This window comes from Aulostomus chinensis, chromosome 17 (genome assembly GCF_037954235.1).
Source record: "Aulostomus chinensis isolate RoL2024-O1b breed Wild chromosome 17, RoL_Achi_v1.0, whole genome shotgun sequence".
NCBI lineage: Eukaryota > Metazoa > Chordata > Actinopteri > Syngnathiformes > Aulostomidae > Aulostomus > Aulostomus chinensis.
In genome coordinates this window covers 11,420,999-11,448,252 of record NC_141336.1, presented here as the reverse complement: position 1 = coordinate 11,448,252, position 27,254 = coordinate 11,420,999, and the positions used below count along the sequence as shown (strand labels likewise).

The following is a 27,254-nucleotide window of genomic DNA, read 5'->3' as shown; positions in this document are numbered from 1 at the left end:
CCCTGCAGTTTGCTACTAGTCTGCTGTGCATGAACGGTAACGAGAGTATCTAATTGCAACACCTGAAACTAAACTAGCAGCCTTGTAAATAACTGACATCTTAAAAGACCAGCATCTCAGACTAAATGTAATCATACTTGTTTTAATCGTGACACACAGTTCTACAAGAGTTTCACATAGAAGGTGACACATAAATAAGGTTCTCATTAAGGCTTGTTACTAATGGTTACGTAGTTCATTTTGAACATTTTTGGACTGATTTTAATTCGTTGCTTGTGTAAGGTAGACTGGGTTTTTTGACAATTTTGACATCAAAGTAAAAATTAAAAAAAAAATTTTGCAGTAAGCATTCAAGGTAACTAGTGTGGAGTATAAATTCTCCTTTAATATTTTGGGCTTTGAAATATATATATTTTTTTATCTTTCAGTTTGTCAACATCCATCCATTCATCCATTTTCTACCACTTATCCTGTTAAGGGTCACATGGGGGGCTGGAGCCTATCCCAGCTGCCTTTGGGTGAGAGGCGGGGTTCACCCTGGGCCAGTCCATCGCAGGGCCAACACATTCAGTTTGTCTCAGTTAACATAATCAACACAGCTACTTTGTTATTTTCAGGTTGTATTTTATAAAATTACGTTTTCCGCTGTAATTAGGGTTGCCATGTCCCCACTTATCCCACAGAATCAGGCTTTATTTGAAGTGTTGCTGTGGGTGATTTAAGTTTCAGCTGGTCTTTACATGAATAATGACTATATGCAAAAATCAGTATTTCAAGTGAAATCCTGTCAAATCTGATGAAACTGACGCCAGACCAGACGTGAGCCTGTCCTGCCTTCAATGTAAACACACTGAACAATTCTGTCATTCCTCTTGTTATAAAGTGCATTTAACAACGATAGCAATCCTGGTGGATTTTAAGCTTAGCGAATCACAGGCACAGGTAGAGCAGGCGACCCTGCCCACAAAAATTCAACAGATTCTTCTTTGGCCATTTCTGCAGCCGTCCTCCAAGTTCGATCATAGTCAACCTCATTGGTTTTTGCATCATGAAGCTTTCAGATGCACAAACGCCGCTGAACACCTCGAGAAATTATCCAGGGGGAAGGGAAAAGAGAGGTTACACTGGTTATTACATCATCAGTGGAACAGAAATATCTGAATATGTGTGATTTGGTTAAATGATTTAAGGGTTACAGTAGTTAGAGGGGAATTTTTTTTTTTTTTCCACTTTCCAAGAGTCGGAAACGAATAATTTTTTTTTGGCGCAAGAGAACTCTAATTTGTCTGCCTTGGTGTGGTATCTCATAACATAATCATGACCTCATAGTTACTAACGAACTAATCAAAAACCCTGCTCAAGAGATCACGTGACCTGTAAAGCACTATTAAAGCAAGCAGCTAATGTGGCTTTAAGTGTACAGGTCTACATATCGTAGGGTAATTTGAGTCCTTTGACTCCGTTTTCCCCCGATGTCTCATGGTTTTATTTAGCCTCTGATATCAGCAGAGATGAGACTGCTGTGACACCTGGCTATAGATTTCTACAGCTGCAGTTCAGGTCTGACAGTCGACTGAACTTAATGCACCCGATGACTCATTCAGGGAAAGTTTGCCCTGCTTTTATAATCAAGTTTCAAATTCACAACATTGCGAACCCTTGCTCACACGTTCCTGTCATTTGTTCACCACACAATCAAATAAGCCTCCGACAAGGGAACCACAACTTTCTCCACATGTAGTGTTGATTTATTGCATTTTAAAAACAGATAAAAGTTCAGAATCTGTCAAAACAGTAATTGTAGTAACACAGAAGTCTCTAAAATATTTATTCAAGGGATTAAGAGGACAAATGCGGCAGGGTTGAAGTGCAGTGTCGAGCCCTGCTGTGTCTAAAGATAAACAGTAGATGATAAACACAGTAACAGTCAAATAAATGCACATTCTTACAGAATGACTTGTCTGCAGTGGCTGCCCTTCCTCTACAAGCTAGTAACTACCGGAGTTGCTCAAGACGACAGAAAATAATACTTCAAATAGAGCGCCATCTCCTGGAAGGGTTTACTGATCTGAAAATAATCTTCATTGTCAAAAATTATACAGCTTTCACAATTGGACCCACGATGGGGTAGTAGTACGATGACATTTTAAAGACTTGAAATAATGGAGCAATAAATACATATTGGTCCCCTGGCTAATGACAGCATGTCATTCCCAAAGCCTCACCCTCATTCTGCCACTTTAAATGACTCAATTTAAATAGATAAAAACTGGGATAAGACATTTGTGTTATTTCTTTGCATAATTATAAGATCTTTCATCCAGATTTTAACATGAAACAGGTGAACACATGCTCATAACCTGACCCTGTTGACGATCGGCTTTAAGGTTTAAAGTGGACGATTTGGTCAGATTTAATTCCTGCCAAGCTCACGTCTGTGACAAGGTCAAAGGGCAGCACACACAGATGAGCAGGTGCTGGATTTGCTAGCTATGTGTCCTGAATTGATGGCATATTTGTCCTTGTTGAGAACGCTTCACTACACATTAGTGTTGTCACAGATGTGTCCCAGGCCCCCTGAACAGTGTTTTGGATATTAATGAATCTTGTTTACCTCTGATCCAATCAGCTGTTTTACTGTAAAGTGGGTCAATGATGCAGTGAATATCTTAACTGGTGTCCCACCTGGAACAATCATTGCACTTTTTTTTTTTTTTAAAAACACTAAATGTGTCAGTCAGGCAGTCAAACTTTAAATATGGCATTCAAAAATGTACAGCTTTATTGGCAGCAGCGAGCCTCGCAGGTGAAAACAGGCTCTCAGCACATCTCATCTGTACCCACAATGCACCATTCCTCAGAGAATTTTTTTTTAATCACACAAGTCAGAACTGCATTCATCCTCAATTACCTGACAAATAAGACTGTCATGTCATGTGGTCAAGTGCATTTATAAACAGTTTAGAAATGCTGAGGTTATGTGAATGAATGGTGTGTTAACTGATAGTCATGAGTGAGTGCAGGATGGTTGTGCTGAGGCTCTCCCACAGTGAATCTCTCTAACATGTGTCTAGCCAGCATCCATGAATCATTTCCTGCGGCGCTACGTCTGATGAGTTAAGGAGAAGAGCAGAGATGGAGGAGAGGATCTGGAGTCTCATGGGGGGAAGGATGCATGAGGAGGAGGAGAAGGAGAACACCTACAAAAAACTGGACTCTACAAATAATACTGCGGTTGATGGTCAGTGTTGCGTGGTGCAGGAAGAAGCTGAGGGGACAGAGGTTCAGGGCTGGGTCACTGCACTGGGCTCCTTGTCATAGATGTAGCTGCCCACGCCACCAGTGTTCACGCCTGGAAAAACCACAGGTACAGTAGAGGAGGGGGTCAGGGAGGACAGGTTACCGCATGAAAGGGACAGGTTGTGTTTATCTGCAGGTTCAACAACCTGCTGTGGGTAACATCCTGCCCATGATTTGTTTGCAGACATGCAACATTGTGTTTCAAGTGTAGCTGATAGTTGTTGAGTAGGCAGCACCCCCTAGCGGTTACCTTTGGGCCCAAAGAGAACAGCGTAGCATGGTTTGTGGCAGTAGGGCTGGCCGTCATGCTGGAAGAAAGCAGAAGCGTCAGCAGCAACCAACACACACACACACACACACACACACACACACACACACACACACACACACACACACACACACACACGACTCCATTTTGAACAGAAGAAAACAATAAAACTAGTATAATCGGTGAGATGTTTGGCAGTTATGTCACGATGAGTCTTCCAGCTCCATCAAATTTAATCACCCTGTTTTTATCTCGTCAGGTTTTAGTTGGCTGAGCAATGTGACTCATATTTTGGACTGAGACACGTGTTAGTATCAGGAACATTTTAAGTGATTAGCATTTTTTTTTCTTGCCTCTTTAGTCTCATTTTACTCAGCTGGGTTATACTATTGTTAGTATCACTCTATCCTCCAACACATCAATTACAACAGCGCTTAGCAACAACATCTGTTTGCATCTTGTAGAAAAACACAACGGCTTTTTTATTTCTTGTGAAAATGATCTTGTCATACATAAGACAGGGATTTATCTCTCAGATTAATTCAACACACTTCTGTGGTTTTTTTCATTGTGTTAAATTCTTATGTTGTGCTCCCCCCCCCACTTGTCAGGTTTTTCCGAGACCCCCCTGAGAACATGTTGTGTTGAGATAACAATATAAACACACACATTCATGAATGTCAGTTTTTACTTCTTCAGTTTCATTTACTGTCCAACCTTTCTATCATTTCCCTTTTTTCCGCACCATTTCTTCTGAACGCCTCTTGTTCTCACCTCTGCATGACTGCCAGGAGCCAAAGTCTTGCTGCACCTCTCACAGCGGAGGCAGGGTCGATGCCAGTCCTTGCCCAATGATGTCACCTTTTCAGCTGGAGGACAAACACACACACCTATGACACACCAAGGCGAACACTTTGCACATTCACAGCTCTCACTCTGAGCTTATTTTTCCTCATAGCCTTTGCTGGAAGAGTGAAACTACTTACCAAAATACACCTTCTTGTTACATCTGGGACACAGGTTGGCCTCTCCGGAAAAAGTTGTTATGCTGCCAGCTGCCAATACATTACAAACATGTTACAATACTTGGAAAGGCAACAGGTGGCGCAAGAAAAGAAAATTATTCACTAAAATGGTGTGAAAATAAAAGTGAGCCAAGGACTTAACAGCTTTTATATGTTTCAAGAGGGAACAACTGAGGAAAGACGCCAAATTGGACACTTTGGTTGCCAAACTTATTTCCCTGAAGGTCACAACTCCCTCCCTCCTACAGGAACCAATCATGAGAGTTCATGCAGTGTTTAGACTGGAACACCAGGGGGTGCCAAAAACAAAAAAAATACTGAATCATGAAAGAGTCCTAGTGGGAAACTGCCACTATCTGAAAGCTGTCCAGCAGAGATAAATGGAGAAAAAACAGCAGTTAGAGTGATTTTTCATTCCCGCTGATAGGGTGCGTTTCTCGAGAAATGCTTATCTAACAGGCCTGAGAAAATGCCATCGCAGGTCCCAAGAGACGATCTGCTTGGCCAAAGCAGTTGCAGGAACTGGCCACCTCTCCTCACCATGCGGCTGTTTAGAAACGACTACTGATTTTAAAAAGGGTAAAAATGGCCAGCTTGTCTGGATTCAAATCGATTTGAGAAGAAGATACTTGCTCGGTGGTAGATACTAAAAAAAGTTCTCGAAACAGGCTTCCTACCACTAAAATGGTAGTATCTACAGTGTGGACAAGAAGTGCCTACTTTGTTTTTTAACAGTTACACGAACTGTAAAAGATTCCATTGTCTAGTGACGAACAACTTCTTGAGCAAATCTGCAATAAAAGCATTTAAAAAAAAAAAGACATGTTTTTCTTCACCTTTTGATGGTGCCTTGGGTACAAATATTTTCTTCTCCTCAGGTTTGGTGGCAGAGTCCACACTTTGGGATGAAGGGTTGTTGTTGGCTGGTGCATCATACACGTAAGAGCCAGCTCCACCGATGTTCACACCTGCAAGGTGGAGGATCAAGGGAGGAGGATTGATTTTCAGTCTATATGGCAGATTTCTGCACAAAAACATTGTGTTTAACTTGTGAATATGTTGAACAAAGGGAGATGCACCACACCCTTTGGTCCAAAGAGGGCAGCATAGCACGGCTTGTGGCAGTAGGGCCTTCCATCATGCTGTGGGAGACAGAAAAACAACATGACATACAGAAAAAATAAGATTCCCTCAACGGATGTACAAAAAAGAAAAAAACAAAACTCCCCTGATGACGTAACAGGTTAAATTCAAGCATGACTGGAACGATGGGTCATTTGATCTTATTACTATGCCTTTTTCAGCAGGCACATAGTTTAGTCCTGATCTTTTTCTGGGTTGGAGAAAATGGAGAGTCCAAAAAGAGAGACAAAGCTGCCTGATGATGTCATCGTCATGGCTTCATTCAACACGTACTAATGACAGCGGCAGTAACCAAGAAACAGGCCTTCGTTGATGAATCCTGTGCCACACTTGAGCACAACCGGCTTGTCCATACATGTTTGACTGTTTCCACTTGAAAGGGGAAAACACAGTCTTGGACATAGAAGGGCCGTTTGCTGAAGCATGCTGGGAGCGTGGCGGTCATGCAGGAGCATGTGACAAGATGGTAGGGGATCAGGGCTGAGAGCCAGGGTGATCACTGGTCCAGAGCCCAATGCCCATACATGAGAAGTAAGACAGCGATGCCACGGGACAGATGCCATGCTCTGGGTGGCAGGAAACTTTAAACAAGTGACATGCTACCCACAATCCTCTGCTTTGGCCACATGAGCTCCTTAGAGGACGGAAAAGTCTTGTTCTCTCACCTTTAATAATGCATTCGCCATGACAGCATCAGCTACTGTTTAAAGCAGCCACACACTCTATTCACACTTCCCGTTTGACATTTTATGAGATCCGGGAAGGTCTGGACGCCGATTCCAGCCAGTTAAGCACTGATGACTTTGTCAGGACACGACGCACAAGGGTTCATTGTCAAGCAACCGGAGTCGTCTGTTAGAAGTCTGCTGCACTGAATACCAGTGCTGTTGGCCATGAACCACCACGGGTAGAGGGACCCAAAAATTGATTATATATCACTGCAAAGCCCACTCTGTTCCCAGCAGTTAACTTCCCACATCCTGAGATAGAAATCCATCTTCTCCATCCATTCATCCTCTTTTGGTTTGTATTTCAAGCTCTGAGCACCATTAATTCAACTGTTCTGCCACACATAGGAGCCCAGGCTAGATGTGAATTAACTTCGAACCATAGGCAGTTTTTGTCCTGCCTTTTGATTCCCGTCTTTACATTTAGAATTGTTTTGCCTTGTTTGTAAACAGCACCACATATGTGTTAAAAGATCATCCCTGACAACCTTTTACATTATAACCCTGTAAAATAATGTCTTTTTGTGAACCCTCATCACAAGGTTGAACAGTTTTAACTTCCTGATAGTGATAATTTTAAGGATTACTTTGGAGGCCTTAATAAGTGAAATTATCCAGTCTCTTACAAGAAATGGAGCCAGTCTTCCAGCCCTCCTCCCTAAAACCAGATTTATGTTGTTCTGAGGTTCATAAACAGGTTCAAAGTTTCAAAAACACCCTCCCCCCAACAGTCCCATAGACATTTTTTTTCCCATTTTTAAAAATGGAATGCTACTCTGTCTTTCCTGTGTTTCCATGACGATGATGGAGCATCGAGTTCCTTGCTATAAAAGTCAGGCAGGAGCCTGCCTTTGGATTTGGAGGCTGTCCATAGAGAGAGGTTTGAGGGGCAGAGAATGCCGACCTCAGAGAGATTGTGTGGCTACATTATTGTAATCATGCAGAGATTAAACAGCAGAGCAGCATCCTTTGAGGACTGGAGGGAAATTGCTTTTGAGTACAAAGACGCTGAGATCACATCCTCCGTGTGAAGAGAGGTTTGTGACATTAACCCACGTACAGAGAGGGTGAGAACTGAATTGTTGGCTGGGTCATGACCAGCAAAACAAAAAGGTCAAGATAAGAAAATCCTCGGGGTGAAGGTGCCAGACAATGTTCAAGTACTGCAGTCGAGGGAACATATGCTGATAGTGCAGTCTGACTGTTAGAGGAAAAAAGTATTCAAGAGCATCCTGTGGCGCTAAGGGGGTTAAAATTCCCACATGGACAACACAGCCAGACAGATGCAGCCAGGCACACAACGTGGCCGGAAAAGGACATGCACGCTGCAATTTCCTGTACAAAATGTACGCTTGAGGAGACTGTCTTCCATCCCGATACTTATTCATTCATGCTGAGCTGGTTTGCATTGCCTATATTAAATTTTCGACCTAAAATAACTCAAATTGAGGTTTGAAAAAGCCAGCCTCCTAGTTAGCCCCCAGGTAGCATTGATCACTGAGGATTTACTGAGGAGAAAGACTGTCATTAATTAGGGAAGTGACTCTTGCTATTGACTTAGATTTCACAATAGAAGTGAATGAATGATAAAAACCAAACAGCATCAGGGTTTAATGACCTTTGACCCAACACTGCTGCAAATATCATCTAAAATACTCTACAGAGACTCTGTCCATGACATCAGTGTATGGAAAGTGAGGAGGCGCCACGTGCTGCACATCACCGAGTAGATAAAACGTGAGCGTGAATGCCACTCTGACCTCAGGCAGCGTTAGTGACAAGCTCCATTCACAGAGCTGCACCAGTGCCCCAGTTACAAAATGAAATCCTACATGTCCTTCTTCTTTTAGCACTATTCAATTACATGCTGAATAGGAGAATTCTCCTTCAGCCAGAAATCTGGTGTTTAATTCTCTGCTAAAGTACTTTGAAAAAAGAACCTGGGGATCACTGTAAATCTTTCAGGGTTCTGGACTGTTGGGCTGACGGAACCAGCCATCTGAGGTCTTGATAGAACGAAGGATTGTCAGATTGAACCAGAATACAAATGAGCTTTAATTACACTGATAATGAATATGCGTGTTGGCATCAAATTTAAGTTAAATGATGGGAATACAAGGAGAAGTGCACCCTGTATAAGTTCATACCGTAAAGGATTCCCTGTTGTGGGACTTAAAAAGAATTATTAAGGAAGTAGGGCCGAGAGATACGACTTTGATTCCAAGTCAAGAACAATTAAGGGAGATTATTAACCCTGATGAGCAAGAGTCAATGAGAGACTCAAAATACAGGTGTTTAATACATGTTTCATTTAAATGCTCAGCTGATGAAATTATAATTTTTATTTAGGGCTGAAATATTTGTGAAAATATGTAAATATGTTTCTTTTGACTAAAGATGCAAGTGTGATTTTATTCACAATATCAGACAGAATCATTCCTGTTCCATTCATTGACATCGTAATTGAAAAATCATTGACAAGAAGATTGTGTGATCTGTAGTTTTTTGTCAGAGGAACTCTTGTTGAGACAACTTTATCAAAGACAGAAGTACTTTTTTTTTCATTTATTCACACACAAACATTAAATCACAGTCTGTCCCCTAAAATGATGGGGTGATGATAGATGGTTGGATCCTTCTACATCAGGTCATTTATGTCTGTGGGCAGCTCCTCAATGGTGGTGCTGTAGAAGGTCTCAATGTCCTTCAGGGCTCGTCTGCATTCCTTGGTCACCAGGGTGATGGCAGTTCCTCTTCGTCCAAACCGACCTCCTCGACCAATCCTGTGGAGGTAGATCTCCCTCTTTGTTGGGAGGTCATAGTTTATGACCAGAGACACTTGTTGTACATCAATGCCTCTGGCCAGAATGTCTGTTGTGATCAGGACCCTGCTGGATCCTGAGCGGAACTCCCTCATAATCACGTCCCTCTGGCTCTGGTCCATCTCTGCATGCAGTGCAGAGACGGTGAATCCTCTTGACTCCATCTGCTGAGTCAGCCACTCCACTTTCCTGCGAGTGTTTGTAAAGATGATCGCCTGTGTTATGGTAAGGGATGTGTAAAGGTCCATCAGGGTGTCCAGCTTCCATTCTTCCTTTGTGACATCAATATAAAACTGGCGGACGCCCTCCAGGGTCAGCTCCTCCGTATTCACCAGGATCCTCACAGGATCCCGCATGAACTTCTTTGTAACCGCCAGTACGTCAGACGGCATTGTGGCAGAGAAGAGCACCACCTGTGCTCTGCTTGGCAGGACTTGGAAGAGGTCATAAATTTGTTCCTTAAAGCCTCGGCTGAGCAGTTCGTCAGCCTCATCCATAATGAACATGTTGATGCTCCTTGAACAAAGATGTCCGCGGTTGAACATATCGAGGACTCGACCGGGGGTCCCCACAACAATCTGAGGGGCTTCGTTCCTCAGCCTCTGGGCCTCTTGATGGATGCTGGTGCCTCCAGTGCAGGCATAGCAGGTGACTCCCATGTAGTCACCCAGAGCCAGCACCACTTGCTGGATCTGCTGAACGAGCTCCCTGGTGGGGGCCACAATCAGAGCTTGAGTGGCCCTGTGCCTCAGGTTGATCTTCTGGAGAATAGAAATTGCAAATGCAGCAGTTTTGCCAGTGCCAGACTGGGACTGGGCGATCACATCATAACCCTCGATACAGGGTATGATGGCTTTCTTCTGTATAAGAGATGGCTTTTCCAAACCATAACTATAAATTCCCCGAAGCAGAGCACCACGCAGGTCCATGCGATCAAAACTGCCCACTGTGTGGTTCCAGTTGCTCTCAATGACTGGACCATTGTCTCGCTTACGATGGTTGGTTGGCATTGGTGCAAAAGAAGTTGAATGACCCTGATGGACTCGACCAGATGGACAAAATGTTCTTGATGTCATAATGCACCAAGGGGGAGGTTTACTGAATGTTGAAGCTGAGTGTTCTCTTACATACCAAAATTATTTCATAGAGTGATCTCATTCTGTGATCTCATTCTGTGATCTCATTCTGCGATCTCATTCTGCGATCTCATTCGGAAGTCTGAGGTGAATGTCAGAATTCTCTGTCGTCTCATTTTGAATTCTGGAGTGACTGTCAGAGTTCTGTGATGTAATCTCATGATCTCAGAGTTCTGACTTGAATCACTGGCTCTGATCTCTGACTTTGGTCCAGCAGCACTCTGCTGGACTCTGATCTGAGTTTGGATCTGACTTTAATCTCTGACACCCAGATGATGTCAAAAAGTAGATACAGGGTAACAGATTAAGGCTGAAAAAAATCATAATAGCGATTATCTTTACTGATACTGAATCATGTTTATAAAACACAATATATATATATATCTTTTCTTAGAACGCCATGTGTGTTAATGTCAGAGACTTAAAACACACCAAAGTACTACTGAGCTGCTCGCTATGTTAAATTAGTCTAGCTCGCCCATCAGCTGCTCTCCCTCTCTTTGCAGATGGGGATGAGATGTATCGTGTACCTAATAGTTCCTTCAATAGTCAAAATCTAAGTGTTGTGAGTTCATTAGTGTTGGTCACAATACACAGCAACAGATAAACATGACATTGATCCACTATGTTTCATCACACAGCAAATACCAACTGTTGAGGGTAAATACGCCAGTCAAAGGCCTTACAATCTCAATTAATGTGAGCGTGAACTTGTGCAGACATCAAGGAAGTTAGATACAATTTCAAGGAGTCACGCAAAATTAACTTTAATGCGTTAAGCGTGAACAAGACCACGAAGAGGGGGACTTCAGCTGATTAAACTCCTCGGTCTTTGTGGTGCGTTAACTCACTGTCTCAGTCTGTTCTAAAGTGTTTCCAGCTTACTGAATAATCATCTTCATCGGCGGAATGCCGTCATGTGTCCCTCCTGGCTCTGAACATGAGCTGAAACTGAAACTGTTTGGTCTTCAGGGGAGCAGCAGAGGGCACCACTAGCTGACAAGGAGGATGCTCCTCATTTGCAACACAAGATATAATGCAATGCCGCCTGTGGCATGGGACACAGTTAATGTCTTTAGACTATTTTGTTTTTGTAGAGAGCTGAAATTGTAACTTTAATCCAATTTATCTCTCAGCCCTACTAGGAAGCATTTTAATAGTTGAAACTGCCAAAGCTAAGCTTGATTTTTCTACTCATTAGACGAGATGGCAGTTTATAGAATAGCAAGCAATTGTATTTCTATCTTCAAATAAATGTACAGTCGTGGCGTACAATGCAAATAAAGTAAAGTGCCAGTTAGGGCTGTAATCTCCCAGTCGACTGGTCGATTTATTAGTCGATACGTTCTGGCTCTTCTGATTGGTCGATTTTTTGCCACGTTAATTTCATCAGGAGGAAAGTACCGAAAGCACCCCTGTTTCACAAATAACAATCTGTCATTGAACACTCCCCTTGTTTTTGCTCTTTCTGAATCGCCCGACCCACTAGAGACAGTCAGACTGAAGAGTATTGGAAGGCCAATGTCTGGTGGTTTGATGAATGTGTATTTAATTTTGACGGTTTCATTTAAAGTCAGTCCTCGTCCACCACGTCAAAGACGTCTGCAGTGTGGCAGCATTTCATGAAAATAGATAATGGGAAAAAAAGTCGAATGCAAAGTTTGCAAACAACAGTTTTCATGTCACAGCTCCACTACAAACACAACGACGTATCACCTAAAAACGGTGAGCTAACTTGTCCACCTTAGGTTGCCCCGTCAGTTTTGAGTATATGAGCATATCGGCATTGACATTTCAATATTTTAGTCTCATAATTGTTTTGTTTTAATTGTAAAAATTATTACTGTGGACTTGCCTTTTGTGTTTAAGAGTAAAGTTTTAAGTTAAAAGTCTATTTGTGTCTCAGCCACGATGCCGAGCTCCTCTGTTCAGTCTGGCTCTGTGCGCAGGACAAATGATAGCGTTGGTCAGTTATTATAACGTGACAAAAACAACTGTCTGAATATTCCTCAACAGGTTTGTGCTGATAGTTGACACAGTCTATTTTTCATATATAAAATTAGTCGATTTTTAGGCGAAATTTGAGGGCTTCAGTCGACCAAGAATTTCTTTGGTTTATTACAGCCCGAGTGCAAGTTCCTCAAAACTGTTCAGGTAGGGAACTTTAACAGATTTGCTAAATTACACTTCTCAATATCTAACTGCTCTAATGAACATAGAGATGCACAGAGCCACATTTTTCAATTACCATCCAATTTTGATGCCCAACAAGTCTTTTTTGCTGGATTTTTATCACTGTTAATGGCATTAGGTTTAAGATAACATCATGAATCATGAGGCTGTGTGTGTGTGTGTGTGTGTGTGTGTGTGTGTGTGTGTGTGTAAACCACACAGTCCATCTTGCAAAAAGAGTAAAAAAATATGACAAAAATGCATGAAAAATTAAAATCCAAAATTGGTTGTAGCACAAACGGGTAATGTGTCTCATGTGGCATTATGGTGGTTTCATGGTCCAGAGAAGGTACCCAATGCAATCTGATATCTGATCTATGAATGATCTTACAAGTGGCCCCAAGTTTTGATATTTCTGATCTGATACCTCATCTTCAAGTGAAGACTGTGACTGGCAGATGATGGTGTACTGACCTCAGCATGGCCTCCAGCGTTGAGGAGCTTGTTGCAGCGGTCACACTTGAGACACAGCTTGTGCCAGTCCTTCCCCAGTGAGGACACCTTCTCAGCTGAAAAACAAAAGACAGAGAAATGGGGATCTGAGTGAGTGCAAACACATAAAGCAGCATTTATAGACGCTACAGAGGACAACAGGATTTATTTATCTCCATGTATTGTAATTGTTATAATGTGCCGTTCAATCACTCCTCTGAGAGAGGAATGACGTCCTTTATTGTGTCATCCTCCACAACAATGATGAACTTGTGCTGCATCTCTGGTCTCCTGCAGCCCCAACATCACCATGCCAACTGAGGGATTGTATTAGTGAGAGGGTTGAGAGTGGGGGTGGGGTTTGGGGGGGGGGGGGGGGGGGAACAGGATGCTGTGTTGATGTCATTGCAGTATAGACAGACAGTGTTATGAGTCCCAGTCCAGCTGGAGCAGCAGGGGGTTCCCCATCTAACCCAGATCCTTTGTGTTCCTCCCCCAAACATACACACACCCATCCCCCAGTTTACAGTATACCCATCCTGCTTTAGACAGCCCCTCAACCCCATTTCCGCCCCACTTTGGTTTTCATCTCCCAGACTGACCACCCTCCCAACCAAGCTGGACCCTAATTACACCCCTTTCCAATAATAAATCTCCACTGATTCCACACAATAGGCCTCAAGGAGTCATGCAGGCAGCAGAGGAAAAACCTTCCCTTATCACAATGGGGCACAAATAACCGGATCCTGGACTCAGTTTCCTGTGGACCCTCAGTCAGAGACTCCCAGACAAATGCACATACAAATATGTGTGCATACAATTACTTCCCTTCTCCAGCAGCATTCCCACATGTAACATGACCTGTACATAGTTTGTCAAATTCCACAGCAAATGTCTTCTCAGGAAGGAAATTATTTCAAAGACTCTGTTCTGAGAAGAACACGTGGACCAAAACAAACACACGACAAATTGCATTTTCACACATCTCGAGCTAACAAGCATTACTGATTGTTCACACACGCGTTAGGCCATCAAGAGGACGCAGCTCCTCAGGAGGCCCAAAGTTTGTGTTGACTCTGACCAGTTTTGCAGTCATCCATCTGTCAATTACGACACAATGGCCAGACAAATGGCTGACAACTGGCTGATCTGGAGAAGGAAGGTGGGCTGAGAGGGAGACTTCCCATCTTCAACACGGCAGAGGAAGGCTCAACTGACCAGAGGACTTCGCAAGAAATGTTACTTAAAGTAAAAATTTAAGGATCACCAAAAACTTTTGAGACCCCTCCACAATAACCTGTTCCCACTGCACACATCCATATACACACAGGTTTTTCATATCCGAGCAAACCTGGTAATACACGCAGACAGGTTTTGTTCCCACTGCAAGGAGATGACGACATGCATTTTTACTTTTTTCCTGGTGGTTTGCTTTTTTCCTGTTGTGTCATGTCTAAGTTGATGTCACAACCGTTGTCATGACATCAAGAAGTAATGATCAGTGCTGTCAAACAACACCAAAGTGGAGTATCATGGACTTGATGAAATCTTGGTGGCTGTAGTAAAAGCAGCTTGGAGGAGAGAGAGAAAAAAAAAGAGAACTTCAGATGCAGTTTCAGTTTGTCTGGAATTTTGTTTTTCAAACTCTACACTGATTGAACAATGTTACAGCATTGCTGTTTGAACACAGACTGATTGAATTAGGGGCTGAGATTACGCAAAGGTTAAAGCAGTTACTGGTGCAGACAACACATCTTAATTATCGCCTCTGTTTATGCTGCTGATAGTAGAGCTCCTCCCATGTATGTGTGCAAGATTAGAAGCACCAGAAACTGACAGCAAATCACCAATATCACAAAGGTTTTGTGTACCCTTCAATGCCAATAATCACCAAAGTCTACTGCGGGGTCACTTCATCCAGGAAATCCAACGGACCTACCTTTTACAGTTTCAGTATTTAAGAGCTTCCGAAGCTTTGAGTGAAATTCCGATGACTTTTGCACGTGCAAAGATTAACATTTTAAATATTTTTATTTGTGTTCACACTTTAAAGATTCTGCCATTGGTGCTGAGTGTATGAATGCAACCCAACAAGAGCTTAGTTTATGTTCACTATAAACTGAGGATATATAAATCTTCTCAACACCTCTACAATGTTAAAAATGTGAAAACATGGAACTGTGCCAGGGTGATGACAATGTTGTGTTTACCATGTGTGCATGCCATTGACTGACAAAAGCGTGTTAGAAGAGGGGTCAGCCCATCCGTCTGTATTATGTGTTGTGGTGGGAGTTCTAGAGTGGGGGAGGTGGAGGGGATCTACGGCTGGCCCAGATGTTTATACATTGAGTTCCAAGCTTCTATCCTTTTTATCAATCCTATGAACCAAACCCCTGACAAAAAAATAGAGTGTGTGCATTATGTTATTATCATCTTAAATCAGTGATGGAAATACCCTATAAAAAGAGCTGGGGGAGGGGAGGAAAAAAAAACGTGACATTTTCTTCAACACTGTTCAGCCGAGTAACTGTAAATAAACATCACCGATAAGGACATGTTAACTCTTTTATTTGATCAATGTCCTCTAGTGACAGCCAGCAAGTCAACTAAAAAACATGAGAAGTCTCTATATGCTTAGAAACTTTACAAATTAAAAAAAAAGAAAAAAAACTTGTGTTTTTTAATATATACAGTGGAGCTGTTTTTGGAAAATGATTGTTGTAGTACATTTGATCAGCTGTTTGTTTTGCTCTTAAACCTACCGAAGAGATACGCAGACATAAATTATTCAGAGTTTACCACTCTCTTAACAGCCGAGGTTGGCCACTTCACCTAAAAAAAGACCACCCATGCTCCAGGCATCCATTGTATACTTCTTAAAGTATTAAAGTCTTTGCATGCCAGTTACAAAGAAGAGCATAATAGATGTCTGGAGCAAGGAGTTACAAATAGCCATCAGCCATTGCTTCCTGTCTGTAAGACTAAACTGAGGGTTAAATCCAACTGTGTAAACATGTATGAGGCCCATTGTCTTTTTTTGTTTATCTACTACCAAGAATACTGAGGTAACTGTGTTTTTTAGAGGATGTCAGTAAACCAGTTTTCATGTAGTAATTATGACTATTATCATCCAGTTACTTCTGTGTGTGTGGAATGAACACCATGCTATTAAAAGCTTTTTCTGATCCAGTAGTGCAAAGTTATCAATGCATGTTTTGCTGCTCAATTCATGCTGATTTTAAGTATTCATTCCATTTTGTCAAAGGTAGAAAATAAAATTATCAAGCATTTTAAGTATACTCCTACGATTCTTCAGTGAAGGGCTTCCTCCATGAAAACATTAAGGGGGTGCGGTTTGTGCTGTTGATCAAATGTCATAAAATAACAGTTGTTGCAGTCATTCACTGTCTGCTGCTTTTATGGAAAAGGGAAAAAAAGACTCCTTGTGTATATGTGCATGTTCAGGCTGGCGATGGTTTTTAATAAGTAGGCCACTATCAACTATAGACTGATTGTGAGATGAGATGCATCAGGATCTGGGTTATCATACCGTCTTGTGTAAACAAATATCTTCCTAAGAAAAATCATCTGGTTGCAATTTGTTATCAGTCAATAAGCAATACTGGGGGCAGTGGTGATCTCCTCTGAATCCCATGGAAATGTCCCATGGATTACTGCAGTGAGCTTTACAGCTTGCTAGTTCCTGCTGGAGCCAAAAACAATCCCAAACTGGTTAATGGCATGAAAGCCTGGGCATGGGACTGCAAGATTTCTATTTGATTAAGACAAATTCTATCATGTGATGATGAATCAAATATATTGAATATTGAATTATATGTTAAAGATTCTTATAGCTTATAGAGGAACTACAATGTACTGAGTTGATGATGCAGCTTTAAAGATGTAGAAATAATAAATGATCTGTGCAAAGTGTATTTTGCATGCGGCGCGGTGCATGCTGCCATGCCTCACACTCACTCTGCCTCCATTTGGACAATGGACCAGAACCTACTTGCTGTGAGGCCACAGTGCTAACCACTGCACCACCGAGCAGCCCCCTTTTTACAATCATAAAGTCAAATTTAAATTTTAGCTTAAAAAATTTAAGTGAATGTTATTATTTGTGGGAATAAACTGATTTAGTGACGATGTTGCTGCAGTGAGCAGGAGGACAGGGACAATTGCTCTTCAGAGGTCATCATCATGGGCATACGATACCTGCACTGCTATAAGCTGCTTAACTTCATTTGTAAATTCCAGGGCTCCAGGGCTGAGCTCTGTGACTTCTCTGATTGCCTTGTCAATATTGTTTAAACTCTAAAGATAGGGTAATGCTGAAGCCCCAGAAAACCAAATTTAGCAGCAAGGTTACAATTATTTAAAAAAAATTTTTTACACTTCTCAGTAAACTCATATCAGTTGAGGCTTGTGTTTATGGTAATATGTGATCTGACATGGCAGCAACACAAGTGCTGTTTCATGTAGAAACACGAGCCAAGACTGCAGTTCACCACCTGATCTGCTTCAACACAAATGCAGCTGTTTTGTTCTACGCATCTCAGTACATGCAAATTTATTAAGAGCCAGAAAGTTACCAAATGAACAATAGCAAAAAAGAAAATGGCACTGCAGTACTGACTTTCATATATTCATGGCTACAGAGATTGAGAGATATTTCAAACATTAGCAAAAGCTAACAAAATATGTTTCCACATAACTGAGGAGATAGCACACACCTGGTAAGACTTGAAACACATAATTTATGGCATTGAGTCTGCTTGTTTTATTTCGATATTTAAATGAGATGTTGCTGAGGAAACTTCAAAGTTGAGCTCTAACTAACAACCATCAGTTCAAAAGAATGACCTCGGGTCACGTAGCCTCCTCTAATCTTTCCCTTCCATCCCTACATGAAAAAATATATTAAGAGCAATACCTTTTGATCTGGGAGTCATGTGTTATGATAGAAAAAAGAAATTAATTGGGGTTAACTTTATTTCATGAGAATTGGAGTCATAAGGAATCTAATAAAACACAGATTCAATCCAATATAAGGGAATTAACTTTGAAAACAAATTACTCGTGATACTCTAGTGATAAAGATTATTCTACTCCAAAAAAGTCCTGCTTCTTAAGTCTGATGACTAGATTTTAACTGTGCAAGGTGAGTGGCAAACTGCCAGAGGTTAAAAAAAGAAGTAAGTTGACTCACAAATTTTCAGGAGTCAAAACTTTCAAAAAGACGATAACTAACGGCAGCAAGTTAAGTAAATGACACCTGGAAACTCATGCAGGTGTCCAACTTTTGTTGTTGACTTAAAGGTTGTCTGTTGAAACAGACTGTTACTTTACAGTCCAAACCATTTGGAGAATATTTTAATGTGGGGAGTAGTATCTGCAGAGACAGACAAAACATCATAGCCCTTCAAAGTAGATGCATTTTCTTAAATAAAGGCAAGATGTTGGAGGGAGTTTCCTCCTTCATCAGTTCCCTTTTGGAAACTGACAGGAAGAGGTCTGGCAGATGCAATGCCACATCACAATCACAAGACAAGTTTCTGACGACTGCGTGACCAGTGGCTCATGGGACAACAGCAAGTCAGTGAGAATCAACTGTGAAGACATGGAGATGCAGGTTAGACAGGTCCACCAGTAACCAGACAGATGTTGATTAAATAGCTACATAAGAAGGGAAAGGCTTGTCTGGAACATGACGAGTAGTAGACGTCAGGGAACTTCACATTATAATTAGATCTATTTTGTTTGCTCTGTTACACGGTGTACTTACACAGATCATATTAAGAGTGAAACCAACTCAGCCTGTCGTTTGAAAACACTCATCAAAGAGAACTGTAACTGGGTGCCTTCACAGAGGGAAAATAAACATTGCATTTCTCCAAATTACTTAATCACAGCTAATTAATTGATGACTGCACGAGGGCAGATGAACTTAAACATCAGAGCTGAAGGTGAACTGGAATTCACCCTGGGCAGAAGGAAAATTGTCCCCTTGAATGCCTTGAAAGTCACAAACACAAACAAGCAATGGGTATTGAACAACATTTATACAGCTGAGCCCCCAGCATGCATCGTGGCAGGAATGTGGACAAGAGGGTTGGGCTTGCACATGAGTGCTCTCTCAATCAGTCAATAATTTAATCATAGTACACCAGGGGGAAATCTAATGCTTTTGACAAAGACGATGACAAATCTGTAACTAACTTGATCAAATAAAGAGTAATTAATCCCAAATAAACTATTTCACACCAAATGAAGCCATTTGTAATCTTTGTGATGTAATCAGTGTTATTGTTAGTATGTCCAAATCACAGTTGGCTGGGTTCTGTTCTGTTGCACCCTCTGGTAATGTGGACCCATCTGTTCAGCTCTTCCTACAGTAAACAGGTCCAAAACACACTCGCACACGCACATTAACTGCCCTCTCCCCAGCCTCATTTTCTTCATCCAACAGTGACAGCTGAGTCCCTGTGTGCTAATCTTTTTATGCTTTTGTAACAGCATAACAAGTAAACACTAGACACCTGACTGACTGACAGGACCTGGTTCAGTCCCACAATCACTGCTCTCATCTCAGAAATATTAGCAAGGAAAAAACAAGTGGCCTGTTTCCTTTTCTGCATCCTAAAACTATTCTGCTCTCAGGACTCCAAATCCTCTGAAGGCTATGTGACCTTTTTCCTAAGTTAAAGACAATGGCCATTCACTGGGACACACAGGAACCTAAACCCCCTCCCCCCTGCAACCTGACTGCGAGGGAGAGTAGGTAGTACACAACAGTATGGCACATAACAGTAGCTTGCACCGTTTGTAGTGTAGTGATTTAAAACAGTAATACACCTGATGAAGACAGACGCTTATACGTACTGTTGAACCTTGATGTCACAACAACATAATGAGCTTGAAGATGCGGCTAACCATTGAGATGAAAGTATTAGCTTTAATTCATTTATGTTAACAATTGTGGAACTAAACTGAAAGTCAGTCATTTGACTAACAGTCAGTCATTTAAATTCTTGCTTCAGATGAAGAAAGTATAGAGAATATACATTTGTTTTGGACTGTCTATCACTTTCTTTTCAGTTCTTTTTTTATTATCATCAGAAATCTGAGGACCCCCCATTTTTTTATATTTATATTTACATAATTATATTTATATTTACACACACATATTTATATATAGATATATTCATATTTACATAGATAGATAGAGTGAGGCTCTATCTCCACATTAGTGGGAGATCGATACATCTGACAGAATTCTTCATGGCAGGTTGGAATAAAGGTTGAAAGACTGAAAAACTAGCAAAAAACAAAAGGTGGAGAAGTTTGGAGAAAATCATCTGCTGGTTGAACTGGAGACCCCAGCAGTGGTGTGCTGGACATTAGAATTGATTTGTTCAGAGTCGATGAGCTCGTGCAGCTCCCTGTGGCACTCACAGTGATGGTTCAGACGAAGGGCCAATGCTGCAGAGTCCATGAAGCATGGATTCGAATCAGCCTCTCCCTGTGGCTGATGCAACCTCGTGGCAAAACTTAGCTCTGGAGGTCGTCTGTCGCCTCAGCCAAGGCAAGGTTTCCTCCCCAGGCTTTCTCCCTTTCTCCCCCCCTCCCTCTGTGAATAAAAGAGATTTCTCTCTCTCTCTCTCTCTCTCCCCCCCCCCCGTGAATAAAAGAGGCCGACCTCATGAATTCTACTGGCTGACGTAAATGGACTGTAGTTAACCCGCATCCTGTCTCTGCTGGTCAGAGGAGCCGCAGGCACAGCGGCCCAGCACAGTCCCTGGGTGACTAGTTGGCCCCCTCTCTGGGCCTACTTTCCCCTCACTGCATCACGTCTCTAATCAGTCAGGACACTGTGTGCCAGGTTACAGGGACTTCAAAAAGATGCAGTCTGACTAACTTACAGAGTTGAGGTCTTCAAAGGACGGCATCATTATAACAGCACCTTGCTGTTGTAACTGGGCAACATCATTGAAGGAGCAGATATGATGACAAGAGGAATAAGATGAAGCAGGGCTTCGGTTCTCAGAGTGAAAACATGTTTGTGTTAAAAGGGTTGTAAAGTGGGGTAATAAAATAGACCATCTACGCAAGCTTGAGGTCAAGGGGAGAAAGTAACTGCAAAATAAAATGGTTAAAATGTTAATTCTCAAGATTTCTGTCCTGTTGACATGACTACACATTATTGTAATACATGTAAATTTTTTTCTACAATATACATTAGGGATGTCATACAAAACCGTAAAAATGTAACCGTACAGTACAAAACACAAGATTCAATACTGCAATTTTTATGTTCCAGAGGGAAATAAAAGTTTTTACACACAGCTCATTAACTCCATCATTGCTAAGAAAGTACGAGGAGTGCATGCATTTGCACATGGGGAAACAATAGATCACATCAAAACACATTAGCTACCATTTGTTATTTATTCATTTCAGCTCATGCTGGGGAGGTTTTCCCTCACTGAAATGCACAAATCAAAATAAGCCAAACCAAAACCCTGGGTTTGCTGAACTGTCACACCCCTAGAACTGAGTTTGTCAACTTGTGATTAAAACACTCAGGATACATCTTTGTGCCAGGTTTAAACAGTTGCCAGGGAGAGAGAACACACACACACACACACACACACACACACTTGTACTTATATGTTTGACTTTCATTGACATAATACATTCCCTAGCCCCTCACCCTAAACCTAACCAGAACCTGATTCTCACCTCAACCCTAAAACCAAGTCTGGACCTTCAAACGGCCCTTTGAAGATGTTAGGACTGGCTAAAATGTCCTCACTTTCCAAAAATGTCCTCACTCTGTTGGTTAAATACGTATTCTAGTCCTCAATATGTAGCAAGAACAAGAACACACACACACACACACACACACACACACACACACACACACACACACACACACACACACACACACACAGAGTCCTCCTCAGGGTTTATCTTAAGCACAAGCTGTGGTGTTTTTTGGTAGTTGTGAAGATGATGTGTGTGGTGGGCGGACTTAAAACAGCCCACAATGTGCCACGTACCACTGCTTTCATGTTCTATCATTTTGCCTTTTAACTATTAACACCCAGCAGGAAACATTTTCTAAAAAAGTTCTTGCACTCCAGAGTCTTGTACAGATGGATACTCCATGAAAGTGCGGACTGGGGTGAACACAGCATATGCTGGGTTCCCATCACCTTGTATTTACCGTATATTTTGAAGAATCACGTTGAAAAAGTGGGCTTGGAAACCCCTCCCAAACCATACTCTTCAGATTCAGAAAATCGTATTGTCTGTCATAACAGAAAATCTTGTTTGATGTGGTTCCACATACAAAGCAAGACAATACACTGATTCGAAACTTTTGCACAGCACAGATTCTGAGAGCACACAGTGTATAGATCTTAAAACCAAGAATAAAACTCAAACTGTAAAAGTAGACAAGATAAAAGGTTTAGATATGTGTATGTTAAGATTTAAGTTTGGCTACCTCTACTTCAACATTTTATCACAGCCATGTTCGTTACATCTTCCCCAATTTTTTGTTTTTGGAAAGATTCTCTTCACATTGAGATAGTCAAAAGTTCTGATAACAATTTTCAAGGGTGCTCTGGAACATGTCTCGTGTAAATCCTTGGGACAAAGTGTATTTTGGTTCCTCTGTGGCTCTGCTCTTACATAAGATGTCACAGTGAGGCAAGGTGAGAGGCGTCACCTGTGTTGTGAGAAGGACAGTCAAACTTCTAGCAACAAGCTTAATGTCATCTCCATTAAAGGATCATATTTGTGCCTCAAAAAGGCAGAGGAAAAGGGGCACTGAGTGGCGCACAGTAGCTGGCAGGTTATGCAATGGAACCAAGCAGGAGGCAACGACTCAAGAAATGATGTTACATAACTGGCAAGGCGCATTCACACAGCAGGCCCACTGGGCAGCCAAGTGGAAAGCAGGGTACTCTAGTGTTGACAGAAAGGACAGGAATAAAAAGGATATTGTGGGGTGAAAGCGGGATAAAAAGAGGTGTGTGGGAAACAGCGCGCCGCTTCGCATCGTCAGGCTGAAGGGGTTCAGCTTCAAATGTGCACAGAGACAGAAAGAGCCCTGTGTGTATAGAGATGTCGTCTCTAATTATAATGCGTGAAGCACATTTGAGAGTCTCTGTTTAAATAAAGGCGAGTCATTTCATCCCGTTTCTCCCAGTCGTTGAGGTTCAGGGAAGTGGAATTCATGTCCTGAGGCAAATTCAAGTGATTGAAGAAGGGTGAGAGAGAAGAATCATAGCATCATTGGTTCCCATTTATTCACTTAGCTGGACAAAGATGTATCACTCCAATTTGTCATGTACAAGACATAGTGGATTTAGCTAGCCATGTTGTGTTGTATTGTGAATAATGTGTCTCACACACTAACTAGGGGTGTAAATCACAAGTTTCATAACTTCCGTATTTGATGCAAAAGGTTTGGTTTGATACTCGCATCTGCAGTCAATATAATGATAAAATTTCACACATTTCTATGAACTCCAAAATGCAAAAAAGGTATAATTTGCAAAATAATTGACTGCTAATCTCTAAAGCAGTCCTTAAGCATAAGGAAATGATCCATAACATAAATTCATTTAAAAAATGTGAACACTTGAACATAAGGCTTTGATTTAAGTCATTCATGTTGATGCATCAACTTTCCTATTTAGTAGACACATTGATTTAGATCAATTGATCATTGCATGTCTAATGTCAGTTATAATAGTGACCTCATTCATGGAATGTTCTTATTCATAGATTTGCTCTTATTCTTCACATTAGGAGTTTTTAGCCCTAAATTTAGTCCAACAGACATGAAGCAAAGCCTGGTGGGTTTTATCAACTCCTTGGTCCTGACATCTATTGTCTACCTCGAGCAACTGGCAGTCACCCAGGTTTGAAAAGACTTCTACGTTACCAGAAGAGCATGAGCGGCTTAATTTTAGGGCAAAAAAAAATAAAAATAAAAATCCTAATGTGTATAAGAACAAATCTGTGTACAAGAGCATTTCATGAATGAGGCCCAAAGAGTTTTGCTTATCGCTTCCTTGGGAGAAACTTCAGACTTCAAAAGCTCTCTCTAAACTGAAGCTCATAATTCCACTCTCCATTGTGGCTGCTCGCCTTCATCCTCCAGAACAAAATGAATCATCCATGGGAAGTTGTCTGTCCGAGGCAAATGTGTAATATGTAATGATTATCACCTCACAACCATCTACTTAATGTGAGGTTGACATGAAAATGAATGGTCAGTCTTCCTACTGGTCTTTTCTATCCCTACTCTTATAAATACATAATTTATAAGTTTGTTCTGTATCGTAAATGTTATTGCGATGGATGGAGGTTGAGGAGGATGAGAGATGAAGATTTAATGGACACTGACAGTTCCATCAAGTGTTTTAAAAAAAAAAAACGAAGGTTTGAAAAGTTTTGTTTTTTTTGCCTTTTCTGGGTATTTTTCCTTGTAATTTATTTTGGTTTCTAAAAATAAATCCAAATTTGAGTTTGAACTCAAGGTGCAGAGAAAGCAGGGAAAATAGCAATACAGTTTACACCACAGTAAAACAGCGGTTCATTAAAGTAACGAATGGAAAATAATAAAAATAAAACACTTCCCTTAAACCAAAAGAATTTCAATCCCAGACTGTGGCTCACCGCCATGATGCAAGATGACGTCTTTCGCAGAATAAAGGAGAAGAGTCAAGCTTTGAATGCAACAAAATCCAATATCACTCAACACCAGCTGGAAGATCAAGTGGAGGAACTCCAAGGTGAGCCAATCACAGATCTGTTCTGCCAGCTTCCAATAAAAGAACAGAAAAAATGGGAACAATTTTCTCTATCAAGAACACATGTTTTGATGTGGATCAGAAGCAGAGTGTTTTTTTCTTCTGTTCACCCTCATTTGTGCCTGATTTCTAACATTAATGGCTCTAAAGACCTGAAAATCCACCACAGTAAAGGCCTTATCTGGAACACCAAGTGGCTGTGAGGAGGATGTGTGTAGGTGGAGCTGATGAGCTCACACTACAGAATCTAAAATTCACCACAAACATCACGTTGCCGCTGTGGGCAGTTGCAAGGACCCTCCCTGACCTCTCCCTTGCCTTGTCGTCTGTTTAATACCTCCCCTCACTTTCTCCAGTTCTCCCTGGTTTGACATGTGTAACCAATTCCACCAGCACAGCCTCCTAGTAGCAGTTCATCATCCTCATCATCTTTGCAGCCCTGGATGCTCTCCACCCAACAAGACACACCCAAACCAAAAATAACTCCACTAGGCTGGATCGCAGCATGTTACATAAAAAAATAACATACATCACTGAGTAGCTGTGACTCACTCGCTGCAGCAAATTAAGACTATGACTGAAACGCAGATGTGCATCAAATCTGCATTTGAGAAATAAATACATTTCCTATTGCAAATTATTCTATGCCAGTGACTCTTGGGACCCATAGGATGAGCAGCAGCTGTGATGCTCACTGCCACTCCTGTTGCGTAAGAGGACTTCCATCCATTCACATAATTGATTCTGACCCCCGTGACAGCTCTGATGTTTGCTGTGAAGTGGAGGAAAGATCAGCCAACAAAAACATATTTTGTTTGCTTGTTCCCAGCATGCACCTGAATATAAACACAAGATTACAAATACAGAGGTGCAGAAATCTAAATTTTTTGTTTATCCTCAAGACCTAATCTTTTAATCTTCTGCTTTATCCTTGTGTATATTTATTCCTCTGTAAACATCTGTCACATTGAAACATGAGATACCGTACTCTTGAGTCCAAGCTCTATGGCTTTTTTTCTTTGTTTACTGATGTACAAAAGATGTGTGTTTACAGGTTTTCTTCTGAGTGAGAGTGACGTAACATGACATTACCATGCTCCTGAGTGTGCAATCTCAGCATATGGCATTTCTGCACTCTTGGCAAGGCTTTCAATCAGTGAGCCAACTGCCAAGCTTACATGTGTAACGAACACAACAAATTAAAATGACACAGATCAGTGAAAATGAGATAGATTATTCATCTAGCGTGTGTATATTCTCTCACCAACTACAATTACTTTAAGTGTATTGGATTACTATTAGAATAACAGTTTATCATTTTGTTGTCATACTTGCTGATGGAGCTTTTGTTTGCACTGAGCTTCTCTCTGTGAATCATTTACATTGCCAGAAACTGTTCACTCTTGAAAACGGGATAACCTTAGGAATGCTGTAAGCGACGTTTGTAACTTTCCTATGAGAAATGTAAGCAAAGGCGGACTCATAACAAACATAAGCTACATGAATAAATTTACGCCTGTTCTGTGTGTTGAAATATATTCAAAAACTACATGTGAGTGTAAATGCAGAATTTCCTTTTAAAAACTATCATTTTTTGTGTGAATGTAACATGTGTAACTGCACAGGGTTTTACGTTATTTTAAATGATAATTAACTGCTACATAATAGTAAGGCAATTTATCGATTCTTTTATCATTATTTACTGAGGGTTACCTGTAAGAGTTAGTTAGCTATAGCGCCAAGTTGCACTAAAAATCGACCCCCGTAAGGAGTATTTTGGCTAACAATTTCCCAAGCCAGAAGCAATTAAACGAGTATTACTTACCGAAATACACCGTCTTGTCACACTTGGGGCATTTTGAAGCCATGTTTCGATGAGATAGGTCGAGTGAAAGTGATGTTTTGTTTGACCGGAACGACGTCTACTTTCTCCTCGTCCTCCGGGTCTTCTCTCTCCACAGCAAGTGTCCCGCTCTCTTCAAAGAGGCTGGCAGCATCTATTCAGTCAACCGCTCCACATTTGCATAGCCCCGCCCCCTAGTGTACAGACGCTTATGCTGCTTTCAGGCGTTGTGGGAAATCTCAGGACTCACAAGCCATGTGTGAAAAGAATATCGTATTTTCAGTGTTGTGTTATTGTCTATGTACTTATGAGCCACATATTATTATATGTGTTCACAATTTACTGTTATATATACTCCCTTTGTGGTTCATAATCAAGTAAAATTATTTGAAACAGGGATGGTCATAGTGGGGCCATAAGCTTGCTTGTCAGACGAAAAAAAAAGGCCTAATAATGCAAAGATTTTTTTAAAGAAAATCATTCAAGAATAT

General features: G+C 41.3%; 1 protein-coding gene and 1 pseudogene across 1 annotated transcript; both read right to left on the bottom strand.

The window, feature by feature from the left end:
• Positions 1-1,717: 1,717 nt before the first annotated feature.
• Positions 1,718-26,910, bottom strand: crip2 (cysteine-rich protein 2). The gene is made up of 8 exons (XM_086182215.1): positions 26,746-26,910; positions 13,069-13,163; positions 5,678-5,735; positions 5,430-5,561; positions 4,555-4,623; positions 4,343-4,437; positions 3,551-3,608; positions 1,718-3,352 (listed from the first exon to the last, which is right to left on the bottom strand). The coding sequence occupies exons 1-8, from the start codon at positions 26,786-26,788 to the stop codon at positions 3,285-3,287; spliced, it is 618 nt and encodes a 205-aa protein (XP_086038341.1). The 5' UTR covers positions 26,789-26,910; the 3' UTR covers positions 1,718-3,284.
• LOC147246283 (eukaryotic initiation factor 4A-I pseudogene) lies at positions 9,020-10,488 on the bottom strand (annotated as a pseudogene).
• Positions 26,911-27,254: the final 344 nt, after the last annotated feature.

Bases quoted from the DNA above. Each gene is read 5' to 3' on its own strand.
- crip2 (XM_086182215.1), bottom strand. From the start codon at position 26,788: ATGGCTTCAAAATGCCCCAAGTGTGACAAGACGGTGTATTTCG. The intron at 5,736-13,068 runs GTCAGTACACCA...TGTCTCCCACAG, and splicing joins ACGCTGGAGGCCATGCTGAG to CATGATGGAAGGCCCTACTG. The intron at 4,624-5,429 runs GTGAAGAAAAAC...ATGTATTGGCAG, and splicing joins ACCCAAGGCACCATCAAAAG to CTGGCAGCATAACAACTTTT.